Below are 24603 nucleotides of genomic sequence, written 5' to 3'. Positions count from 1 at the left end.
TTGGGGGGTTATGGCTCAAACCGTTTAGGAATTAGGGGCAAAAAAGGGGGAAAAACAAGGTTGTCCTGGTTAATGGACAAATACTTTAGTACAAAACATAATTTAAAGCAGTGTAAGGGAGATAAATCAAATACATCATTGAAATTATCTCCCTTACACTGCTTTTAAATTATGTATAAAGTAATGGTTAATGAACAATAAAGATAATCTAAAACAGTGTAAGGGAGGTAATCCAAATACAACGTTTTGGTTACTTCCCTTACACTGCTTTTAAATTATGTTTAAAGAAATGCATATTTATAAAGGAAGACCAGTAAAAATATCTGCAAATGTTTTCATCTTTTTTTTTTACAAAAAAATCCATATGAAAGATTTGACACTATATTTTTATTAATTCTATTATAAAATAGATTAAGTTAGCACTATGGTAAATTTAAATGGGTAATTATGGTTGCCAACTCCATTGGAAATTTGAATTGAGATTATGACCATATCTTGAGGGAAAGAATTTTTTTGGGGGAAAAAGGTGGGGGGGGATAAAAAGAAATTGTGGGGGGCCAATTTTTTCTCATTTCAGATTTCAGAAATTAAAAAGAATTATTCTTCAAATATTTTTTTTTTTTCAAATTTCAAATATTGAAAAATTTCAAGAAGTAATCTTTAATTGCACAGTATGGCGCATTAGATTTGTAAAATCTTTGATCACATTTATTTATTTGTTATGCCGAATCTAACAGTGTATTTAGATTTTTAATTTTGGGTCCAGTTTTCAAATTGGTCTACATTAATGTCCAAAGGGTCCAAAATTAAACTTTGTTTGATTTTAGCAAAAATTGAATATATGAGGTTCTTTGATATGCTGAATCTAAACATGTATTTAGATTTTTGATTTTTGGCCCAGTTTTCAAGTCGGTCCAAATTGGGGTCCAAAATTAAACTTTGTTTGATTTCAACAAAAATTGAATATATGGGGTTCTTTGATATGCTGAATCTAACCATGTATTTAGATTTTTTATTTGTGGACCCCGTTATCTAATTGGTTCATATTGAGGTCAAAAGGGTCCAAAATTAAACTTTGTTTGATTTCATCTAAAATTGAATTATTGGGGTTCTTTGATATTCCAAATCTAACCGTGTATTTAGGTTTTTAATTTTGGGTCCTGTTTTTTAAATTGGTCTACATTGAGGTCCAAAGGGTCCAAAATTAAACTAAGTTTGATTTTAACAAAAATTGAATTCTTGGGGTTCTTTGATTTGCTGAATCTAAACATGTGTTTAGATTTTTTATTATGGGCCCAGTTTTCAAGTTGGTCCAAGATAGGGTCCAGTATTTAAACTTTGTTTGATTTCAACAAAAATTGAATATATGGGGTTCTTTGATATGCTGAATCTAAACATGTATTTAGATTTTTTATTATGGGCCCAGTTTTCAAGTTGGTCCAAATTGGGGTCCAAAATTAAACTTTGTTTGATTTCAACAAAAATTGAATATATGAGGTTCTTTGATATGCTGAATCTAACCATGTATTTAGATTTTTTATTTGTAGGCCCCGCTATCAAATTGGTTCATATTGAGGTCAAAAGGGTCCAAAATTAAACTTTGTTTGATTTCATCGAAAATTGAATTATTGGGGTTCTTTGATATGCCAAATCTAACCGTGTTTTTAGATTTTTAATTTGGGTCCTGTTTTTTAAATTGGTCTTCATTGAGGTCCAAAGGGTCCAAAATTAAACTTAGTTTGATTTTAACAAAAATTGAATTCTTGGGGTTCTTTGATATGCTGAATCTAAACATGTGTTTAGATTTTTGATTATGGGCCCAGTTTTCAAGTTGGTCCAAATTGGGGTCCAAAATTAAACTTTTTTTGATTTCAACAAAAATTGAATATATGGGGTTCTTTGATATGCTGAATCTAACCATGAATTTAGATTTTTTATTTGTGGGCCCCGCTATCAAATTGGTTCATATTGAGGTCAAAAGGGTCCAAAATTAAACTTTGTTTGATTTCATCAAAAATTGAATTATTGGGGTTCTTTGATATTCCAAATCTAACCGTGTATTTAGATTTTTAATTTTAAGTCCAGTTTTTTAAATTGGTCTACATTAAGGTCCAAAGGGTCCAAAATTAAACTTAGTTTGATTTTAGCAAAAATTGAATTCTTGGGGTTCTTTGATATGCTGAATCTAAACATGTGTTTAGATTTTTGATTATGGGCCCAGTTTTCAAGTTTGTCCAAGTTGGGGTCCAAAATTAAACTTTGTTTGATTTTAACAAAAATTGAATATATGGGGTTCTTTGATATGCTGAATCTAACCATGTATTTTGATTTTGGACATTGGACCATAATAGGTAAATTAAAAAAAAATTCAAGTTCTTAGACCACATTCTTTCTGTGTCAGAAACCTATGCTGTGTCAAATATTTAATAACAATCCAAATTCAGAGCTGTATCAAGCTTGAATGTTGTGTCCATACTTGCCCCAACTGTTCAGGGTTCGACCTCTGCGGTCGTATCAAGCTGCGCCCCAGCGAAGCATTTTATTACATTATTTTATCAGAAAGTGGAGTCATTGCAGCAGACAGTTTCAGAATTAAACATAACACTATGGAAGAAAATGGACACAATGGACATTGTCCTGAATGGTCATCAGGTCAGTATTCTTCAAAAACACCCACACACACACTTTAATAATCCATCAAACACATACAGTCTTGGGTGATTCCTTTAACACAAAAATAAACACATAAAAAAACCTTTGAAAGAGAATGTACACACTGTTGCATCAATACAAACATACTAATCACTTTCTATGTCATTAGGTGGAGAGTTGTCTCATTGGCAATCATACCACATCTTCTTATTTTTATATATAATATGAATATCAAGCACATAAAAACTTTGAAAGAGAACTGAAATTAAGCTGAATGAGTCCGCAAATGCCCACATATATTGTAAAAGAGAATGGATAGTATCCTGAATTATTCTTTCAACTTTAAAATACTGTGTCACGGTGATATAGCCTATTTGTACCAAGACGTATAGTCAACATCAATCAATCAATTAAAATACTGTGACTGAGAATGGATAATAGTTTGTTAGGTCAGTACTGATCCTCAACACACACACACATAAACATATGTAACACTCCCAAACGTGTCCATCCCCCCAAACGTGTCCTATTCTCCCAAATGTGTCTATTTCGCCTAAACGTGTCCTTCAAATTATAAATTGCCCAAACGTGTCCGATTTCACACCCCCAAACGTGTCCGATAATTGTTATTCGCCTAAACGTGTCCAAATAAAAACGCCAGAACGTCTCAAAACTCCAAGCGCCAATATTTATCTGTGAAGTCAAAAATATTTACGGCAAGTTTCAATGGCGTGGAATACGATAAAACAGACTTCGGGTTCGGATGGATTCTTAAAAATTGAAGTAGCTACCAAAAGAAATCTGAAGGGAAGGTGTAGTAATCCGTATAGACAAATGTCCAATACATGCTACATTGTGCACAATGACTTCTGCTTTCAAATAAACAGTTTCTCGTTTTTTATATAGATTAGACCGTTGGTTTTCCCGTTTGAATGGTTTTACACTAGTAATTTTTTGGGGCCTTTATAGCTTACTGTTCGGTGTGAGCCAAGGCTCCGTGTTGAAGACCGTACTGTGACCTATAATGGTTTACTTTTATAAATTTTGACTTGGATGGAGAGTTGTCTCATTGGCACTCATACCACATCTTCTTATATCTAGACACCAGGCTAAAAAAGAATCACACAATAAAAAGTTATTTTGACTTGCAGCGGTTTTATTAATTTTTATCAATATAGTTATCATTGTTTTTAAGTTCAGATAGAGGTATTTCACAATTAAAAATTTTAATACTTTTTATACGCCCGTTTATGAGACGTATTATGGTATACTGTTGACTGTCCGTCCGTCGTCAACATGTCGGACATTAACTCAAAAAAGCTTTAACCAATATGCATGAAACTTTGGTGAATTGTTTATATCTGTTGACGTGAGTTCCCTTTCGTTTTTTATAAATTTCAGATTTACCGTTTCCGATTTTTGGGGTTTTATTCATTAAAAAAGGGGGGATTTTCCAGTTTTCCAACAATAACTCAAGAATGCTTTCACCAACTTGCAAGAAATTTTGGTGAATTGTTTATATCTATTGACATGAGCTCCCTTTTGGATTTTTATAAATTTTAGATTTAACGTTTCCGAGTTACAGGGTTTAATTCATTAAAAAAGGGGGATTTTCCAGTTTTCCGACAATAACTAAAAAATGCTTTCAGCAGTTCTCATGAAACTTTGGTGAATTGTTTATATCTGTTGATGTAAGCTCCCTTTATAATTTTATAAATTTTAGATTTTACATTTCTGAGTTATGGGGTTTTATTCATTAAAAAAGGGGGGATTTTCCAGTTTTTGGACACTAACTCAAAAATGCTTTCAGCAGTTCTCATGAAACTTTGGTGAATTATTTATAGCTATTGATGTAATCTCCCTATTGATTTTCATAAATTTCAAATATGACATTGAGAAGAAATTAAACTTTATTTGTTTATAGTCTGACAACAGATTTACTAAGTATTGCGCAACAGCACAGTGTATTGCACAACAGCAAGAAATCTTTAATTGAATATAAATTCAATTCATATAACCAATTTCAAGTTCTTTGACTACATTTATTCAGAAACCTATAATATGTCAAATATTTAATTACAATCCAAATTCAGACCTGTATCAAGCTTGAATATTGTGTCCAGTTTTTGCCCCAACTGTTCAGGGTTGGACCTCTGCGGGCGTATCCAGCTGCACTCAGGAAAGCAGTTTATTATCTTGTAAGTTTCCCAGGTGCTTCACTGTTGATAAAGTGGTCAATTATTAGCAATAATGTGTTCAATGCCGGTTATTTGTATTAAGCAGAACTGCAAGCTAAATGTGCAACACATAATTAACTATTGGCTGTTGATTGTTTAATGTCCAGTGGCAAATATGTCATGTGTATTTAGAAAAAACATAACTATTGCTATTTATTAGTTTTGTACAGTTTAAATCATCGTTTATTAAGTGGATTCTATTACACTAATAATCTCTGATGATGCCTAAATGTCTTAATTATATATGAGGGTATTGCAATCAGCTTCATGAGAAAGTGGTTTCTGTGCTTTTAAAAAGGAAACCTTACGGTTTCATATAAATCGGACACGTTTGGCCTTTTTTTTTTAAATGGATACAACTGAGCGCTTATAAACAGAACACGTTTTGGCGCCCTTTAGCAACAAGACATGTTTTGCAGTTCATTGGACACGTTTGGGGGAATCGGACACGTTTGGGGGGATGAACACGTTTCTGAGTGTTACACATATATGTAATCCAAAGTGTATATGAGAATGGTCACAGTTATCAGTGGATTTATCAGTAAAGAGTGTCGTGTGGGTTGAAGTTGGTGACTCACACACAAAGAACACTATAATGAAAAGGACAACCTGATCAAAATTAACATGAACTGTTTTTATAGTGCTTTGATAATGCTGAACAATAGTCAAAACAAACCAAGACCTACTAAATTTTTAATTTCTACATATTTTTAAATTATTTACATAGACTAAATTTGAGATGTTGGATAACAGTACAGCACATATTCAGCAGCAGTTATCACAGCGAGTCACACCTGTTACAACTGGTCCTGTCGCTCTGATGCCAGAGGCTGTGAAGAAACAAATAGAAACTCAAGTCAAGCAGTATGTTCAGGAAATGGTAGGCATTACAAAAAATAATTTCAGACATGAAATCTGATAAAAAAAAATTGAAGTCAGGAGTTATGATATATGGTCCTCTTAGAGTATAAAGAACCATAACCAACTAAAAAAATGAATCCTATCATTATCCATGGTACTGAAAATAAACAGTAGTTCAGACTTGTTCGCACTGGCACATCTAGTTATACTCACACTTGTGGGGTGGGATCAAAATTGTATCACTTGTCAATCTGTTTGTCAAACAAATATTTTTGTCACATTTTTTTAACAAACAACTGAACAGAATGACTTCTTATTTGGTTAGCAGTTTGACAGTGATGAGTTGTAATTTTTGATCACAGAATGACTTCTTATTTGGTTAGCGGTTTGACAGTGATGGGTTGTAATCTGTGATCACGTATCGGATCTGACAAACAAATTTTTATGCCCCCGCTGTAGTGGAGGGGGCATTAAGTTTTACCCTTGTCCGTCTATACGTCCGTCCGTACGTCCCAAAATTGGTTTCCATTCTCTAACTTTAGTTTGCCTCAACCAAATGTTATAAAATTTATACACAATGCTTATTACCACAAAACCACATCGTATGAATTTGGGTGGCGTCACTTTTACCTGTCTAGAGTTATGCCCCAATTTACAAATGGAAAAAGTGCTGAATGCATGAGACTTTTTTGTTTTAAAACAAAGTTGTGATCAGAAGGAATTAATACTGAGAATTGCATATTTTTTATTTATTCATGCATTATCCTATATAGATGCCAAACAAAACAGAAGATTCAAGTGACTCCTCTTTGATGAGTATTTTGTCAAATATGGATAATGTAACTTCTATGGTAAAGAACCTTAAAGATCAGTTTGTACAGGTGAGCATTCACACATTCACACACACAAAGGATTCTTAATTTACCAGTACTTTGTAAAAATCTGGATAGTATAATTATAATGATAAAGAATCTGTGAGACCAGTGGCTTATTTTAAAGCTTGTACTTAGGATAAATCTTAAGATATCATTTTAAACTAGTTGAGTATCACTATATTTTTCATACACTTACACACATAAACAATGTTGAGATATACTTGAACAGACAGAATGCATTTTCAGTTTGACTTGATTTATTCATTGTTTATGTTATCTAACTACAAAATAAGTATGTCATGCTGAGATAGGGGTAGAAACTATTTACACAATTTCCGTCATATATTTGAGTTTTATGTTCATGATGCAGCTTCAGTGATACTTCAGTGCTGTCAAAGTAGATCTCTGCTTAGTACATTGTCTTTGTTTTTGATGCAATAACTTCCAGTTCAAGATAGTTGCTGTTTTAATAACAGAAATGAGTGTATTTAAGTAAATTTCATTGCTGTTGATGAATGGTTCTAGTTCATATTAGTGTTTTTTTTGGATAGTTTAAAATCAAAATATACTTCAGTAGAGAGATGAAGCATATGTAGGTGTTAATAAATACTACATAGCCATCATGTTATGTAACAATATTTTTTTAAAGTAAATTTATGAAAACAGTAATTACTAGAATATCTTTGGTTGTTTACATTATAATGTATTTATACTCCTGACTGCTTGCCAAACATTTTTGAAAATAAGCAGCTAAAACTCTGCAGGTTTATTTCCAGCAAATGGTGATAAATTTAAGACACAGTTAAGTTTGAACATTTGTCTTGATTGAGTCATATCCTAATTTCAGCCATAACTAATAAATATGACATATTCTTAAACCTTGATTGCAAAATTTGTTTACCTAAAGAAAGTGTTTGAATAGGTTGTTACTTATTTGGCAAAAAAAGACCAGTTCTGTTACCTACATGAGCTACCTACATAATACATTTAAGGACATTTTATTAAGCAACGTTAAGGTCCAGAACATTTCCCTATACAGTCTATGTAAGATATTATAAGAATAAAACTGTTTTACTCACCTAACTACCCTATTTGCCAGTATGCAAGAAACAAGTATAACTATTTTTTTTGCCTTGTAAAAAATGCCTTTCTGGTAAATCATTTTACTTTGATATAGAAATTGTATGTCCTTTCTTATGAAACAAAGACTGATTTATTTATCTTATGATAGTTGAAAGCTGACCATTCAGACATGATACAACCAAACCAACCAGCCACTGGAGATAATGATGGTTTGATGGAATTTAAAACTAATGCCTTGGAAAGACTTGAGGTATTTAAAACAGTATTTTGGGAAAGTTGACAAAATCTTCTGGATTTTAACCACAATTAGGGCTAGGAAGCATCAAGCACAGTGTTCAACAAATTAAATTTAAGAGTCCGATATATTATTTGTTACAACAAACATATTGTTTAAAGATCTTTTTTTCTATGCATGCACTGTATTTATTTTTGGTCCTAAAACCTAATGTATTTTGTCTTTTTTTATTGACTTTGGTAGAATTTTTTTAATTTATGCTAAATTGAAAGAGGAAAAAAAATGCAGATATTTAAAAAAAAATAAAGGAAGAAAAAAAAGACTGATTTCCTATCTAGGCACTGTTTTAAATATGCAATTAAATCATAATTAGAAATAGATGCCTTATTGACTTACTCCTTTAAATAATTTTAAATGATGCAAAAGTGGACAAATGCGAATGCTATTTTCAACAACCATAACAGTTCTTTAAAATTCATTATAAATTTTTCATGTATGAGAATAAATTGTATTATGGTTCTGTATCTTTTCCCTCTGAATATTTAATTATATCACATTTAATGCTGTTTGGTTTTTTTTTGCAGAGTTTGAACAAGACAATGGACCATCTTTCACATGATGTATCCACATTGATGCACAAGTTCATCTTAAACCAAAACTCACTGACAAGTCTTACTAGAATTGTAGAAGGGATAAAACAATACATTTCTATTTTAGAAACAAAATATGGTAAGTGTGTTTAATATCTCTCTTAAAAGTGGCTATCATACCAAATATGTAAAAATTAAAAAGAATCTTTTAGGAATATATAAATATGATATTTGATCTCTGGACTGAAAAGGGTTATAATAAAATATCTAAATTTTGTTGAGTAACTATTTTAAACAAGAAAGAAGTGTAGCTATGGCAAGGAATATTGTGCTATTCTGTATTGGTTGAACTAGAGCCTCAACAAAATTGTAAAAACACTATTTTAATACACAAGTGATAAAATGATTTATAACATAAGATTTTATATGATTTTAAGGTTTGAAGGATAATCTTACTATGAAAGCTGATGATCCAAATCTGGCAAATTTACCATTGGCAGAAAATATAAATCTGAATATCGACAACCAAACCAAAACAGGTAATTATGGCATAATTAGATTGAAAAACAAGTTGTTCATAGTTAAAAAAAATATGTTTTAGTCTTAAAATCTGTAGCCTGTTATATGATTGTCATGTAAGTTTGATGTATGTAATCTGACCGTGACCTCATTTTAGGTGCTGCAGATTTTACATAAGCTTATGAGATAAAATAAACAATATATTAATGGTTCTATTGCAGATGAAACACCTGAATTAACAACTACTCCTCGTCCAATTATCTTCATGAAACTAGTCCATAATGAGAAAGGTATATATATATATAGCTTGTACTGTATTTAATTAACTTAATACATCATATTATTTCTGTCTCTTTGACCTCTGCTATAATTGTAGATCTAATTAAATTCATATGTAAATCTCTTCACAACAGAGCTAAATAATATAGGTACATTGTGAAATTTGTACAAGCTGTAGAATCTTGAGGAAAATTTAGCAAGTTTCTCTCCCGGTTACATATACATTTGTATGTGCAATTTTTTTATGCCCTTTCTACAATAGTACGGTGTGATTCTGTTTTCTGTTCTCTGGTTCGTCTGTCCATATATAAGTCCAATCTTGTACCAGGTTTAAGTTTTTGGTTAATAAGTTTTAACGTAGTTTTGGTAACAATAACTTGAAACTTTCATACAAATGTTCATTATGATTATACCAAATAATGTTTTGATCCCCTTTTCATGGTTCAATGAACATAGAAATAGGATATTGGGAAATAAGTCAGTCTCAGGTTTAAGTTTTTGTCTCACCTGGTTGAAGTCACAAAGTCAAGACTTAGGCGGGTTGTTTCCAGCAGCATCAATGATTTGTTTGAGATTATGTCAGTTTAAGGGGATCTACTTATGATTAGTAATTAGTATTTGGTATATAGTTGTATTAGCATTAGCATATCATTTTTAACCGGATTTTCGAAGGAAAAATTGGTTACTGTGGATTCATTTATTTTCGTGGGTATCAATTTTCGTGGATAGAGAAAAAAAGACGTTTCGTGGTATACGTAAATTCGTGGATCGCTGATTACAAAAAAAAAAATCAGCTACGTAAATCGTGGATTTCTTTTTGATTTTGGAGATCATATAACCTCCTTGGTTTGATCAATAATAAAACAAATAAAAAAGAAGGAATTCATTGAACAAGTTTTGAATTGTCAAAATCCTCGCTTGGTCATTCTAGGTTAAAGTGTTCATTGAAAACTTCTATTACAATAATGGACAGAGACAACTAATTATTTGTTTGTTTTACAATTTAAAGATTCTTGTCGGAATTTCATAAGGCATTCAAAATTCTATGATTGAAAGCTCAGTTCCCTAATCACGATGTAATGAACAGTCATATAAGTAAAAGGTGTGAAAATAAATGTTCCTGGCATAAACAATATTACCTACGGGCAATAACCCCGTACTTAATCCTATTGATTTTTAATCACCAGTAAACCAAACTATGGCACGGTAATTAACAACTTGCAGTTATTTTCCATGAACAGTTTTAATCAATTTTAAAAAGTAAATTATCACTGATATTCGTTATATTAATTGTTGATTTAATCAAAATACTTGTATCTTCTTTCAATAAAAACACGTGTTATGTTACAATGTTTATCACTAATCAACACTATACTAGAACTGCATAACATAACCGGAAATAAACATCCGACTCCATACACATTTCTCGGGATTATTCTTCGTTGAATTCTTAAATTCGTGGTTCGCTGTGACCCACGAAACCCACGAAAATTGGTAAACCACGAATAAAAATGAATCCACAGTATTGATTTGGGGATGTACGACAGGCAGGTGGATGGGCGAGCAGCTGACAAACAGTGACCGTTCATTAACATGCAAACTGTAACGAAATTTTTATACGACCGCAAAAAATTTTTTGGGATCGTATAAAGGTATGATGTCGCCGTCTGCGTCTTCGTCCGAAGACACATTGGTTTCCGGACAATAACTTTCGTTTAAGTGAATGGATGTCCATGAAATTTTTAAAGAAGGTTCAATACCGCAAAAGGAAGGTTTCAAGAAGAAATCTTCAATTGCACAGTATTGCGCAATAGATTTGTAAGATCTTTGACCACATTTATTTTGTGTCAGAAATCTATATTATGTCAAAAATTTGATCACAATCCAAATTCAGACAGTATCAAGCTTGAATATTGTGTCCAAATTTGTACCAACTGTTCAGGGTTCGACCTCTGCGGTCGTATCAGGCTGCGCTCAGCGAAGCATTTTATTTCAAATTTAGATAAGTTGTTTCCTGTGACTAAATGGTCAGGTTCAATTTTCACAATTTTAACTTTTCTCGTTGTTGAGTTGTCGTCGACCTTTTAGTAGCCAAAAGTTATACTTATTAATGATTGAGTTATTTCCATTTGAAAAGAAATTGTGATTTGCAAATATCATTTTCATTAGATAATAATCTATTTTTTTTAAAGGATATATTTCATTACATTACATTGTGTAGATAAAATTGTTGACATTGATAGATAAGTTGCAGATCTATATTAGTTTGTGACAAATGAAAGAAAAAATATTTGGAACTATTAATTATATATATAAAGTTTGATTACACTACCAGGGTAAGTGTTTTTAAATAATTTTCTCCTGTTATTAGATAACAAAGCATCTGGTAAATATCTTATCACACAATTATAATTGGAGTGACAGATTTATTTGAAAATTTTCTGTTTCCTAAGTGTTGATGATGATATGGTCTGTAGGACAGTATAAATAAAGTTTGAAATTTACTGTTCATTATTAGACATTTTGAAGATGATTACAGATAAGTTTTATAAATTTTTAATAGATAGTGTATTAATGATAAATGACATCTTGGATTTTTTTTTCTTCTTTTCTTTGGTAAATTGTTTGAAGAATGTCTTGTGGTAGGTTTGTTTTGTTATTCTGTATAAACTTATTTTCTGAATGCTATATATTTTTTTTGATGAAGCGAACTCCTTTAAAAACTAAGCTTAGTTTGTCTATTAATAAAAATATATTTGGATTCCTGATTTTGGGCCCAGTTTTCAAGTTGGTCCAAATCGGGATCCAAAATTATACTGTGTTTGATTTCAACATAAATTGAATATATATATAGGGTTCTTTGAAATGCTGAATCTAAACCTGTATTTATTTTCATTATTAATTAGATAATACCACATTGAGGTCCAAAGGGTCCTAAATTAAACTTTTGTTTGATTTCATTAAAAATTGAATTCTTGGGGTTCTTTGATATGCTGATTCTAACAATGTACTTAGATTTTGATATTGGACCATAATAGGTAAATATCAGATTTCAAATTTTTCAGTTCTTTGACCACATTCATTTTGATTTTGTGTCACAAACCTATGCTGTGTCAAATATTCAATCAAAATCCAAACCCGTTGAATTAAGATTGTAGATTTTATTAGTACAAGTAAACAATATATTTCTGTAGAAAAGCAAAGCACACAAACAAAAACCAGTAGTATATTTATTTCTTAAAGAAAATTTTACAGAATTGAACTGATTTAATTTAACACATGAAAACTGTTTGAATGAAATGAAGGATTAATTTCCTAGTTTGGGTTAATTGGACATGGCCGGGTGGATATTTTGTCATTCCTGCTTCATGTCTTACCATATCTGTTATACTGAGTTTGATTTGTATTTATCATATTGTAGATCTAGAACTGGGTTTACATCGTTGGGATCAGAATGGCAATGGAGTAATTGATAAAGATGAGATAGAAGCTTTAGGAGATTATATGCCTGACCCACCTTCCCCAGAACAAGTAGAACAATTTGATTTTGACCATAATGGATCATTAGATTTAAATGAGTTAAAGATAGCTTTGGGTTATAAGCCATACCCTTCAGGTTAGTAGCAATAGCATATTTTTTTAATTATAAAACATTCTTCGTGTAAGTTGGAGATGAAGATAGCATTTGAATGGCTATTTGAGATAAAGATCAAAGTGTTGATGATCTGTCATTTCTTTGTTTTCGCCAGAATAGCACCTTCAAGATTCAAGGATCTTCAAGAAAATCAAGGATTGGAAACAGTGAAGTGACTAGTTTTACCAGGGTTATTGTCTTTTAAAACTAGATCTAACCTGGTCACCCTCTAACTGAGTGTGTAAAAGATGGCTGGCACTGTTACCAATCATCTTAATGTGGCATATTTTTGCCAGGGGAACAATTTAGGCTCCTAAAAACCTCTAGTTTATCCGATCACAAGCAAATTTGGATGAAGTGTGTCACTCATCGAAATTCAGGAATGAGTTAGATAATCAGAAAAATATGAAATGGGGGGCCATTTATTCAGGAGGGGGGACTTGTAATATATATCCAATATTAATTCCTTTGGCCAGGGGTCTCTGGTTCTCTAAATTTGTATGAAGGTTTCCACTCATCAAAATCTTGAAGGCAGTTGATAATCAGAAAATAATATGAAATGAGGGGTCATTTATTTCAGGGAGAGATTTTTGCAAAAGAATATTTTTATCTAGAAGAACCTTATGATCATTGTTGGAAATAAAGGTCAGCATGAATGCCTCCTTTTTCCTGAAGTATTTTTCAATGGGAGGCACGCAAATTAATTAAATATGGGTGGTTGTATTTTCCTTAGAATTTTGAAGGAATTATAGAAAAATAAAAAATGTTATTGTACGGGTGAAAAAGTACCTCCAATGCCCCATGCTTTTAATTTTGGAACAGACCTAAGCTTGATTTCATAATATTGCACTTCTAGATCACATGAATTGATGAAAAAATTTGTCATAGATCACAACATTTAGAAAAATGCACTCTTACGAATTTCAAGGTGTGATACCACCATTGTTTATCCCCTATTAGTCTTTTCAAAAAATTGTGCAGAATTTATCTTTGTTTCAAATAAAGAAATACTTGGCATGAGTAAAGTTTTATCCTGTCCAATACTACAGACAAATTTTCACATAACATTTCATTGCATATAAGATAGTAACCATCACTGAAAGTTAACCAATCAAATTTTCACCACTTTTTTTCCTGTGTACAAGCTTTAGTAACCATGTAACCTCAAGTTTCCAAAATATCCTATAGAAACACCAAATGAAAAAAGAATGGTGCTTTGAAACACCCAAGAAATATGTTTATGACTCAGAATTTTTTTACTGCAATGAAATGTAGGATTAATTTCATACTACTGTCAATTTCAAGGGAATATTTTTTTTCGACCCTTTTTCGTATGCAACCGGATGTGATGTAGTATGATTTGGTGGTATTACACCTTCAAAACAGATATATGTCTGTGTGTCAGATAACATGTCATAGTGATTTTTTGTTGTTTTAGGAGATGAAAGACAAAGATTAGCAGACTTGGGATGAGTTGTAAGTTTTGTTATAGATAGGATTGTATGTTTAGTCGTAAAACTCCTTTAGGGAAGGATATACAAATAGCTGAAGAATGGTTTCTTAACCATTTTATATTACTAAGAGTTAATAACATTCAAAAACAAGATAGTCAGTGCTCTTATTACTTCACATCTCATCGGAGTAAGGAAATTTATGCCAACAGTTTTCATAAATAATATCTAGGGCATTAAGTTGGAAAATCAACATGGATCATGATTATTGCAGTAGTCAAGTGTTACACCTCTTGGAAAGGTAATTGAAATTGAAAATTGACAACTGTAGGTTCTGTCACGCCTGCTGTTCTCATCAGATTTTAATACAATTTATTTCAAATGTTTACATCATGAAATCAAAACCCTTATGTGGCTGGCTCGATAGTTGTCAATTTTTCAAACATCATCAGTACTTTTGAGGAGAGAAAAAACATAGTACATTAAGCACAACATTCTATATATCCTATTCTTGAATATTTAAGAAAATTTATCAATGAAAGATATACTCAAGAAACAAAATGATGTGTATGTGTATATCCATACCAAGAAAATTACATAAATTGTGCATGGTGCATGAATCTAGTATTTATTCTATAATATATCAATGATGTAATTGTCTCGCCTGTGACGAAAGTCTCGGAACACGAGACATATGGACTGCTTTTCAAATGAAGATGTTGTTGTAGTTGGCGTCAACAATTGTTAAGTTTTCTACTTAAGTTAGTTTGATAGGAACTACTTGTAATAGATCATTGATATTTAATATAAAGTTGCATTATTATTAGTTCATATCAGTTTGAAGACTATTTTGAGGCCCTGCCCCGTAGGTCATGATCCAGTGACTTTGAATAAATTAGCAATGTTCAATTTTAAGTTTTCTGCTCAAGTTAGTTTTATAGGAACTACTTGTGATAGATCAATGATATTTTGTATGAAGTTGCATTACTATCAATTCATATACGGTTGATGACTATTTTGAGGCCCTGCTCCCTATGCCATGGTCCAGTGACTTTGAATTAATTAGCAAATTTCAAATTTAAGTTTTCTGCTTAAGTCAGTTTGGTAATAACTACTTACAATAGACAACGATATTTTCTATAAAGTTACATTACTGCCTGTACATCTCAGTTTGATGACCATTCCCACTAGATCATGGTCCAGCGATTGAATTAATTAACAATGTTGCTGTCCATCAGGTCTTTTTTCTGAATTTTATGACGAGAGGCGATACATATCTCAGTGTCAACAGTTTATTTTTAAAATTTATTTAAAATTGGAGTAAATTTCCTTTGACCATAATTGCAGTTGAACTGACAATTAATACCATAAATTGTTAAATTTTTATTTTCTGCTGCAAAATGAATGCAATCTTTACCCTGCAGTGCTCACAAGCACTTTGTTGGGGGTTTTTGCCCTTTGGAGTACTGTAATTTTTATACAACCGCAAAAAAAAATTTGTGGTCGTATATTGGTATGACGTTGGTGTCGTTGTCGTCGTCGTCGTCCAGCGTCGTCCGAAGACACATTGGTTTTCGCACTCTAACTTTAGTTTAAGTGAATGGATCTTTATGAAATTTTACCACAAGGTTCAATACCACAAAAGGAAGGTTGGGATTGATTTTGGGGGTTATGGTAATAACAGTAAAGGAATTAGGGGCCAAAAAGGGGCCAAAAATAAGCATTTTTGCAACTTCCAGACATAACTTGTGTGTTAGTGTATGGATCTCTCTGACATTGTACCACAAGGTTCCATATCACTAAAGGAATGCTGGGATTGATTTTGGGGGTAATTGCCTCCAAATTTTAGGAATTAGGGGCCAAAAAAGGGGCAAAAAACAAGCATTTTTCTAGTTTCATGACAATAACTTGTGTGTAAGTGTATGGATCTTTCTGAAATTGTACTACAAGGTTCCATATCACAAAGGGAAAGCTGGGTTTGAGTTTGGGGGTAATTGCCCTAAACGTTTAGGAATTTGGGGCCAAAAAGGGGCCAAAAAACACATTTTTTTCTAGTTTCCAGACAATAACTTGTGTTCAAGTGTATGGATCTCTCTGAAATTGTACTGCAAGGTACCATACCACAAAGGGAAGGCTGGGATTGAGTTTGGGGGTGATGAATCATAATGGGGGTTCAAAAAATTTTGGGGGGGGATTTATTTTTTTTTCCTTTTTTTTCTTTTTTTCCTTTTTTGTTTCTTTTAAAATTTTCCATTTTAAGTTGGTTATTTCTGATTTATATTTAAAATCAAATAATAATGATATGGTAGGAGATACACACCAAACAGGATGTGTAAATTATTATATAATAAGTATTGTGCAATAGCAAGAAATTTTCAATTGCACAGTATTGCACAATAGCAAGAAATCTTCAATTGCACAGTATTGCGCAATAGCAAGAAATCTTCAATTGCACAGTATTGCGCAATAGCAAGAAATATCCAATAGCACAATATTGCGCAATAGCAAGAAATTGTCAGTTGTACAGTATTGCGCAATAGCAAGAAATATTTAATAGCACAGGATTGTGCAAAAGAAGATACTTCCTATAAATTGCTTATTTCTTGACCAATTTCAATGGGGTTTTATTCTTGATTTCATGGGGTTCTTTAATATGCTGAATCTAACCGTGTATTTAGTTTTTGGATTTTGGGCCCCGTTTTTAAATTGGTCCACATTGAGGTCCAAAGGGTCCAAAATTAAACTTTGTTTGATTTCATCAAAAATTGAATTATTGGGGTTCTTTGATATGCCGAATCTAACTGTGTATTTAGATTCTTAAATTTTGGTTCCGTTTTCAAATTGGTCTACATTAAGGTCCAAAGGGTCCAAAATTAAACTTAGTTTGATTTTAACAAAAATTGAATTCTTAGGGTTCTTTGATATGCTGAATCTAAACATGTATTTAGATTTTTGATTATGGGCCCAGTTTTGAAGTTGGTCCAAATCGGGGTCCAAAATTAAACTTTGTTTGATTTCAACAAAAATTGAATATATGGGGTTCTTTGATATGCTGAATCTAACCATGTATTTAGATTTTTGATTTTTGGGCCCCGTTATCAACTTTGTCCACATTGAGGTCAAAAGGGTCCAAAATTAAACTTTGTTTGATTTCATCAAAAATTGAATTCATGGGGTTCTTTGATATGCTGAATCTAACCATGTATTTAGATTTTGGATATTGGACCATAATAGGTGAATGTCCAATTTAAAATTTTTAAGTTCTTAGACCACATTCAATCTGTGTTAGAAACCTATGCTGTGTCAAATATTTAATCACAATCCAAATCCAAAGCTGTATCAAGCTTGAATGTTGTGTCCATACTTCCCCCAACTGTTCAGGGTTCGACCTCTGCGGTCGTATCAAGCTGCGCCCTGCGGAGCATTTTATTAAGTTTCTGCCTAAATTATCACCTTAAAAAATGTCCATTTTAGTTATATGTCCCCCATTACTGGATATTATAGGCGTTCATGGAAAATGTTGCATCATATATGCAAACTCTTGATAAGGCAATGCAAAAACTGTTGTTGTATGACATCAATAGGTCAAGTGTTGCATTATTCAAAATCGATATAAGGACTTTACCCGGTATATACCAGTATATTGGCAGGGACTTAAGCTTCTCTTTTGTAACAGTCTTGTTTATCAGTCTTTCAGAATATGCCATCTGACAAGATGACAACTTGTGATGTATTTTTTATTCTTTGCAGGTTAATTCATTTGAGCAGACGACATACCATCCAAGTTTTTTACTGAACTTTCCAGGACATGTCATCTGACCAGACGATATATACTTACAAGATTATCTGTGATAAACAATGGAGATCCAACATATCAGAACAAAATGGAAGACTTTATAAATTAATCATTAAGTAGAGTGATGTTTTGAAAAAGGAAAGTGTTGTTATTAGATGGTTTAGTTATAAACTGATTTCCATAGAAACATTGATTGTTCATGTTAATTTGTTGTTTTAAAACGAAATATTAGGTCTGACAAATTCCATTAGTCTTTAACTGTTTAACATGTTTATTCCACACCCAATAATTTGTTTTTTTTAAACTCATGTAATTTTAAAAAAAAAACAAGAAATAATTGAACAGCGAAAAAGGGAGTGCAAACTATTTTCCTACTATTTTCCCTGTAGATGTTAATTCTATTGTCAATATACAAACACTAGATGTCTTTTTTTTTCAAAACAATTTGGGAAAAAATAGTTGTGGTCTTATCCTTCCATCTGTTCAAGGAGATAAAAAAAAATCCCAGAATAAATATTGAGTTTCCTGTGCTGTATCTTATGGAAACTAATACCAATCGAAAGGGAAGGGGAAGAAGCTCATTGATTTTGGGTCAATACCAAGTAAATGTCAAGTTCAGTGTCATTACAAAACATTTTTTTATAAACAAATGCCTGGATAAAATCACTTGCTTGAAAAAAGCGAATTTCATACCAATGGGAGTTATAAGGAAGTGGATGCCTATAGCTTTTGGGGTCAATAGATCAAAGTTCATTGTAGCTGTTTCTCAAGAAATCTTTTAAACAAATATTTTCCAGATTAAGTATTAGGGGATCATCCATCATTGTGCAGTTTTAGGAGCATATGTTTACAGTGCCAGCTTTCGACTTGTTGATGTTTAATTTACTTGGTAGAAATGTATGCTAAGATTCACTTTAGATATATTGTATTCATTTGTTGAAAGGATTTTTTGATTATTTAATTTTAATAAACATTTTACATATACAGGTTCACCAATTGTTAAATCTATAATCTGATGTTTCACAATATTTCATAGTATAGTGGTTTCATTTGATAAAGATTTTGCATGTTGTTGTATGTTGTTAAATCATCACAGATATGCACCTACTCATATATATATGTATTTTACACATGTTAATAGTTGTCCTTATGGCTGTACACAGTATTTCAATACATTTATGTTATATTGCATCAATAGGAAGTGAATGTGATCAATGATGTACTTGTAATGTAAATCATCTTAGTTTTATAATTTGACGGGAGGAGACTATCTCAAAATGTCAAATTCATGCATGATAAAATTTGATGATTTTATATTTCATGTTTGAAGAAAAAACAGAAATTTTGCGCATTGTTAAAACACATTGTATTATCATTGTATTAAAGGTAGAGTCCAGTGAAACATTATCCTACATTTTGAAGTTATGTGGTTTTATATTGAGTGCCAAATAAAAATCTGAAGGAACGGATACATTTTGTGTCTATGTATTCAGATTATAATTTTGAAGTTATTTGGATATATTAATCATAAAATGCAAACTATTATTTTTGACTAGGAAAAGGACAGTTATTTTGTGTTATTGGTCAACTCGGCCCTGTTGAAAAATTATTTGGTATGTCTATACTTATTCTGTTAAGATAACGATAAAAAAGAAGTCTTTTAGTTTCTTTTTTTAAGTTTTTGTCTCGCCTTGACCGAGTCAAAAAGCGAGACATAGGTATGCTGTTTCTTGCAGGGACGTCAACAATGTATTAGTTTGTAATTAGGTCTAGTTTATGGTGAACCACTAGTGGTAGGTCAAAGATATTTGGTATGCAGTTGTATTAGCATTGGTACATCTCATTACCATGGAGATTATTTGACCCCGCCCCCTCAGTCATGGTTTATTGACTTTGAAACTTTTGCTTAGTTTTCATGTATTAGTTTGTGATTAGGTCAGTTTAAGGGGAACCATTAGTGGTAGGTCAATGATAATTGGTATGCAGTTGTATAAGCATTAGCACATCTCATTTCCATGGAGAATTTTTGGTCCTTACCCCTCAGTCATGTTCTATTGACTTTGAAACATTTGCCTAGTTTACATGTATTAGTTTGTGATTACCGTAGGTCAGTTTACATTGAACCACTAATGTTAAGTCAATGATATTTGGTATGCGAATGTATTAGCATGTGCAAGTTTAATTTTGATGGAGATTATATAGCCCCACCCCCTCATCATGGTTCATTGACTTTGAAACTTTTACAATGTTTGTGTTTAGGTTTGTTTAAAGGGAACAACTTGTGAAAAGTCAGTGGTATTTGGTATGCAGTTATATTAGCATTGGCACATCTCATTTCCATGGAGATTGTTTAGCCCTGTACCTTCAGTCATGGTTCATTGATTTTGAATATTTGCATAACTTACATGTTAAAGTATTGTTATTTTAATTTCAACATTTGCATTATCAAAATAACAAATAGGCGAGACATATCTCTGTGTTAACAGTTTATTATCACTTGATAATGTCCTTTAGTAATTTGAGTGAGATATTCAGTTATTATGGGAAAACATTTAATCAAATTTACTTTTGCATATACGTAGAAATTTTAGATCATAGTATATTAGTCTGCTTATTTTGCATTCATGTCAAATACATGAAAACATCCCCAACACAAATTTTTTTTTAAAAAGCAAAGATATTGATATGCAGTGGGAATGTATCATTTTTGCATGAACTTGACCCCAGCGCTAAAAATATATGCATTGAAATAGGATATATAAAAAAACCCACAAAAATGTTCATGTTAACAGTTAGTGTCTTCTTAAAAGTATGACCAAGGCATTCATTCTTCTGTTAATTTCAAAAGTCTTTCTAGTCATCATTTTGTTTTTTATTTTCACTTATTTCATTGTATGCCACTCTGTCATTAGATATTTACACTCTTCTAAAATATTATTGGGCATAACATTTATTTCATTTATATGCAATCTAAGTCACTTAACTTTGACTATGGTTTGTATTTTGATTATTTAATGTATTATTTATATTGGTTAGTACATATTTGTACAAAGAATTTTAAGGTAGCTGGGGTGTCTTCCTCCATTTATAATAGCAGATAGCAATCGGTCTAGATCTTTAATGAAATATGCAAATTTCGAGAGTAGTATGTAATTCACATGTAAGACTTGTCATGTTGATATAGAAAATTATGTGTTTTATCATATTTACGGCTGTATTTTACAAAAAAAAACAGATTTTTTTTTGTTTGATTCACTTTTTTCCAACTTTGCTACATAAGGGTAGATAACTCAGATATAAGGGGACATAACTCAGATAAAGTAACTGTTACAATAGAATGTGTTGTGAATTTACCTATTTTATTATATAGGAAGAAAATGAGTCAGGTGACCCCATTTTTGTCGAGCCTTCGACTTTAGTCGAAAAAGCGAGACATAGCGATCTTACATTCCGTAGTCGTCGTCGGCGTCCACAAATATTCACTCTGTGGTTAAAGTTTTTGAAATTTTAATAACTTTCTTAAACTATCCTGGATTTCTACCAAACTTGGACAGAAGCTTGTTTATGACCATAAAATAGTATCCAGAAGTAAATTTTGTAAAAATAAAATTCCTGTTTTTCCGTATTTTACTTGTAAATGGACTTAGTTTTTCTGCCAGGAAACATTACATTCACTCTGTGGTTAAAGTTTTTAAAATTTTAATAACTTTCTTAAATTATCCTAGATTTGTACCAAACTTGGACAGAAGCTTGTTTATGATCATAAGATAGTATCCAGAAGTAAATTTGTTAAAAAAAAAATTTCATTTTTTCCGTATTTTACTTTTAAATGGACTTAGTTTTTCTGCCAGGAAACAATACATTCACTCTGTGGTTAAAGTTTTTAAAATTTTAATAACTTTCTTAAACTATCCTGGATTTGTACCAAACTTGGACGGAAGCTTGTTTATGATTAAAAGCTAGTATCTAGAAGGAAATTTTGTTAAAATTTGTACCTGTTTATCCGTATTTTACTTATAAATGAACTTAGTTTTTCTTCCAGTTAACATTAAATACAGTCTGCAGTTAAAGTTTTTAAAACATTTATTAGATTCATAAACTATCCTGGATTTATACCAAACTTTGACAGAAGCTTCTAACAATCAAAAGATAGTATCTAACGGAGTATTTTTATTGATTTTTTTTCCTCATTTTTGTTGAGCCTGCGATTAACAGCAAAAGTAGGCGAGACACTGGGTTCCGCGGAACCCTTACAAATTTTTTCTTTTTCTTATCTGAAAGCATATTATTAGAGCTATCTTCTCATATTTTATCTTAAAATTCTATGGTGCAGTTTTCTATTTATCACACAAAATTTGGTTTTCAATGCATAATCTATACAAAGTCTGACAATTTTGCACAACCTGTAGTGTGATAAAAGCCCGGTGACGCCTACTTTTTGTTATATTTTTGAAAAAAGCATGACATAAACTACATTTTGACAAATTATTAAAAAATTCTATGGATTTTAATTTAGACCCACCCCATCTACCTTAAAAGGGTGAACACTAACAATTTTGTTTCTATAAAAGTGAGTGAAAATGATATAAAATGAGTGTGTAGATTACATTATACAATTATCATGATTTATTCATTAGATTAAGTGAAGCTGATAACTGAGATTTTTTGTTGTTGTTTATCATCACAGAATTCCTCACTGCTTGATAATTGTATGCCTTTATTTGAACGTGTGTATAAGTGTATGTATGTGTCTGTTCTATTAAGATTCTTTGTGACTAGTTGATCTCTCCAAAATAATTCTTCAATTAAACACGCATTCTTCTTATTTATGAAAAAAGGAGCCTTTTTTTTTTACTACAGATCATTATTAAGGGTCTATGGAATCAATAAAATAAGTCAAATCCAATTATCAGTGAAATTAATTCAGAATTTAAGCTATTAAATCATGCAATATAATATTTTCTTTTCTTCATGTGTATGACTTAAACTTCATGTGTTCCATAGCACAAGTTCATTTAAATTAAAATTGTGAGAGATGTGCAAGGAACTTGGCTTTCATGTTTGAATTAAAAGTAGATAAATTATTTTGTATAAATTATGGGTTGATTGCTATTACTTATTGTGTTATCAATTACATGTAACTTTGTTCAATTTTATTCATTTTATTCCAATATGATTAGATATTTAAGAAAAAATGTTGACAACAGATAAATATATCTGATAGCTGCTAGATTATTTATTGTGTTTTTGTACATGTTTATATTGGGGTAAGATACTTGTAGTTTTTCCAAATTATCCTGTATTATTGAGTGGATGTGTGCTTTAAAGATTAAGCATGCCAACAGCTGGATACTATTGTTAAAGTCAAGATGTAAAGATTAATAGGGATTCAATTCATAATTTACAATATGTTGGCCTTATAACAATTTTCTGTAAGAATTTTTAAAAGAAATTTGAAAATGATTACATATGTAAATACATTAAGCAATGTTTGTCATGAAATCCTTCCTCATCATGCACCAATATTGGACTGATTCCTGATCATATTATTGTATATAGCACAGAGGTGAAATTGATACTACAACTGCTTATTTAGAACTGGTTTGATTAAAATAGTCCTAAACTTCTTTTCACAATAGTTGATCTTTACTTTTCCTATTACTGTCAGTAAAAAATTTCAAGGATTTATATATTCAATGAATGACATATTTATACCAGATTTGGCAGATATGATTTTCAAATTTTCTCAGAATAACATCTCATATAGGTAGGCCCATTGCTACCAGCTCTCATAGAAGTCATTTAATGCTGGTCTTTAGTTGGGAAATGATAAATATTCAATGTTGGTTGTTTCCTGAATAATACACCACTGAGCCTGTAATTCTTTAAAAAAAAATAGTGGTATTAGAATTCAATATTAATTTTCATAATTTATTTATAATTTTGTTGTTTGTTCTCGCGTCACAAATATATTGTATAGATGTGGTTTGTGTATGAAAGATCAAAGCTTCTGTTGAACATTAAATATATTTTACATAAAAAGTGTTCATGGTTTTAATTATGCATCAATCAAAATCACAGATACAGATTAAGTTGTATTGCAGTGCTTAACTGGATTATCAAGTTTGGTCAGAACCAAAGTAAATACTAAAACCATGCTTTCCAAATCAAGAAATCTTTTTTATGCCCTCGCCGTAGCGGTGGGGGCATTAAGTTTTACCCTTGTCCGTCTGTACGTACGTCTGCCCGTACGTCCCAAAATTGGTTTCCGTTCTCTAACTTGAGTTTGCCTCAACCAAATGTTATCAAACTTATACATAATGCTTATTACCACAAAACACAGATCAAGTTTGAATTTTGGTGGCGTCACTTTAACCGTTCTAGAGTTATG

General features: G+C 31.4%; 1 protein-coding gene across 2 annotated transcripts in view; it reads left to right on the top strand.

Annotated features, from left to right (window-relative positions):
* LOC127735201 (uncharacterized) overlaps positions 1 to 24254 on the top strand; it is a 52300-nt gene extending 28046 nt beyond the window's left edge. For both annotated transcript variants that reach the window (XM_052245338.1, XM_052245331.1), the window contains exons 7-16: positions 2560 to 2652; positions 5617 to 5769; positions 6524 to 6631; positions 7857 to 7958; positions 8528 to 8672; positions 8971 to 9072; positions 9274 to 9342; positions 12753 to 12947; positions 14404 to 14441; positions 18167 to 24254. In XM_052245338.1, coding sequence (XP_052101298.1) covers positions 2560 to 2652; positions 5617 to 5769; positions 6524 to 6631; positions 7857 to 7958; positions 8528 to 8672; positions 8971 to 9072; positions 9274 to 9342; positions 12753 to 12947; positions 14404 to 14438 — 1002 coding nt within the window. In that variant the 3' untranslated portion in view covers positions 14439 to 14441; positions 18167 to 24254. The remainder of the gene's footprint in view (positions 1 to 2559; positions 2653 to 5616; positions 5770 to 6523; positions 6632 to 7856; positions 7959 to 8527; positions 8673 to 8970; positions 9073 to 9273; positions 9343 to 12752; positions 12948 to 14403; positions 14442 to 18166) is intronic.
* Positions 24255 to 24603: the final 349 nt, after the last annotated feature.

The sequence above is a fragment of the Mytilus californianus genome, unplaced genomic scaffold (genome assembly GCF_021869535.1).
Source record: "Mytilus californianus isolate M0D057914Y unplaced genomic scaffold, xbMytCali1.0.p SCAF_1, whole genome shotgun sequence".
In the NCBI taxonomy this organism is placed as follows: Eukaryota; Metazoa; Mollusca; class Bivalvia; order Mytilida; family Mytilidae; genus Mytilus; species Mytilus californianus.
The sequence above is the reverse complement of the archived record's forward strand: the minus strand, read 5'-3'. Positions and strand labels throughout refer to the sequence as shown.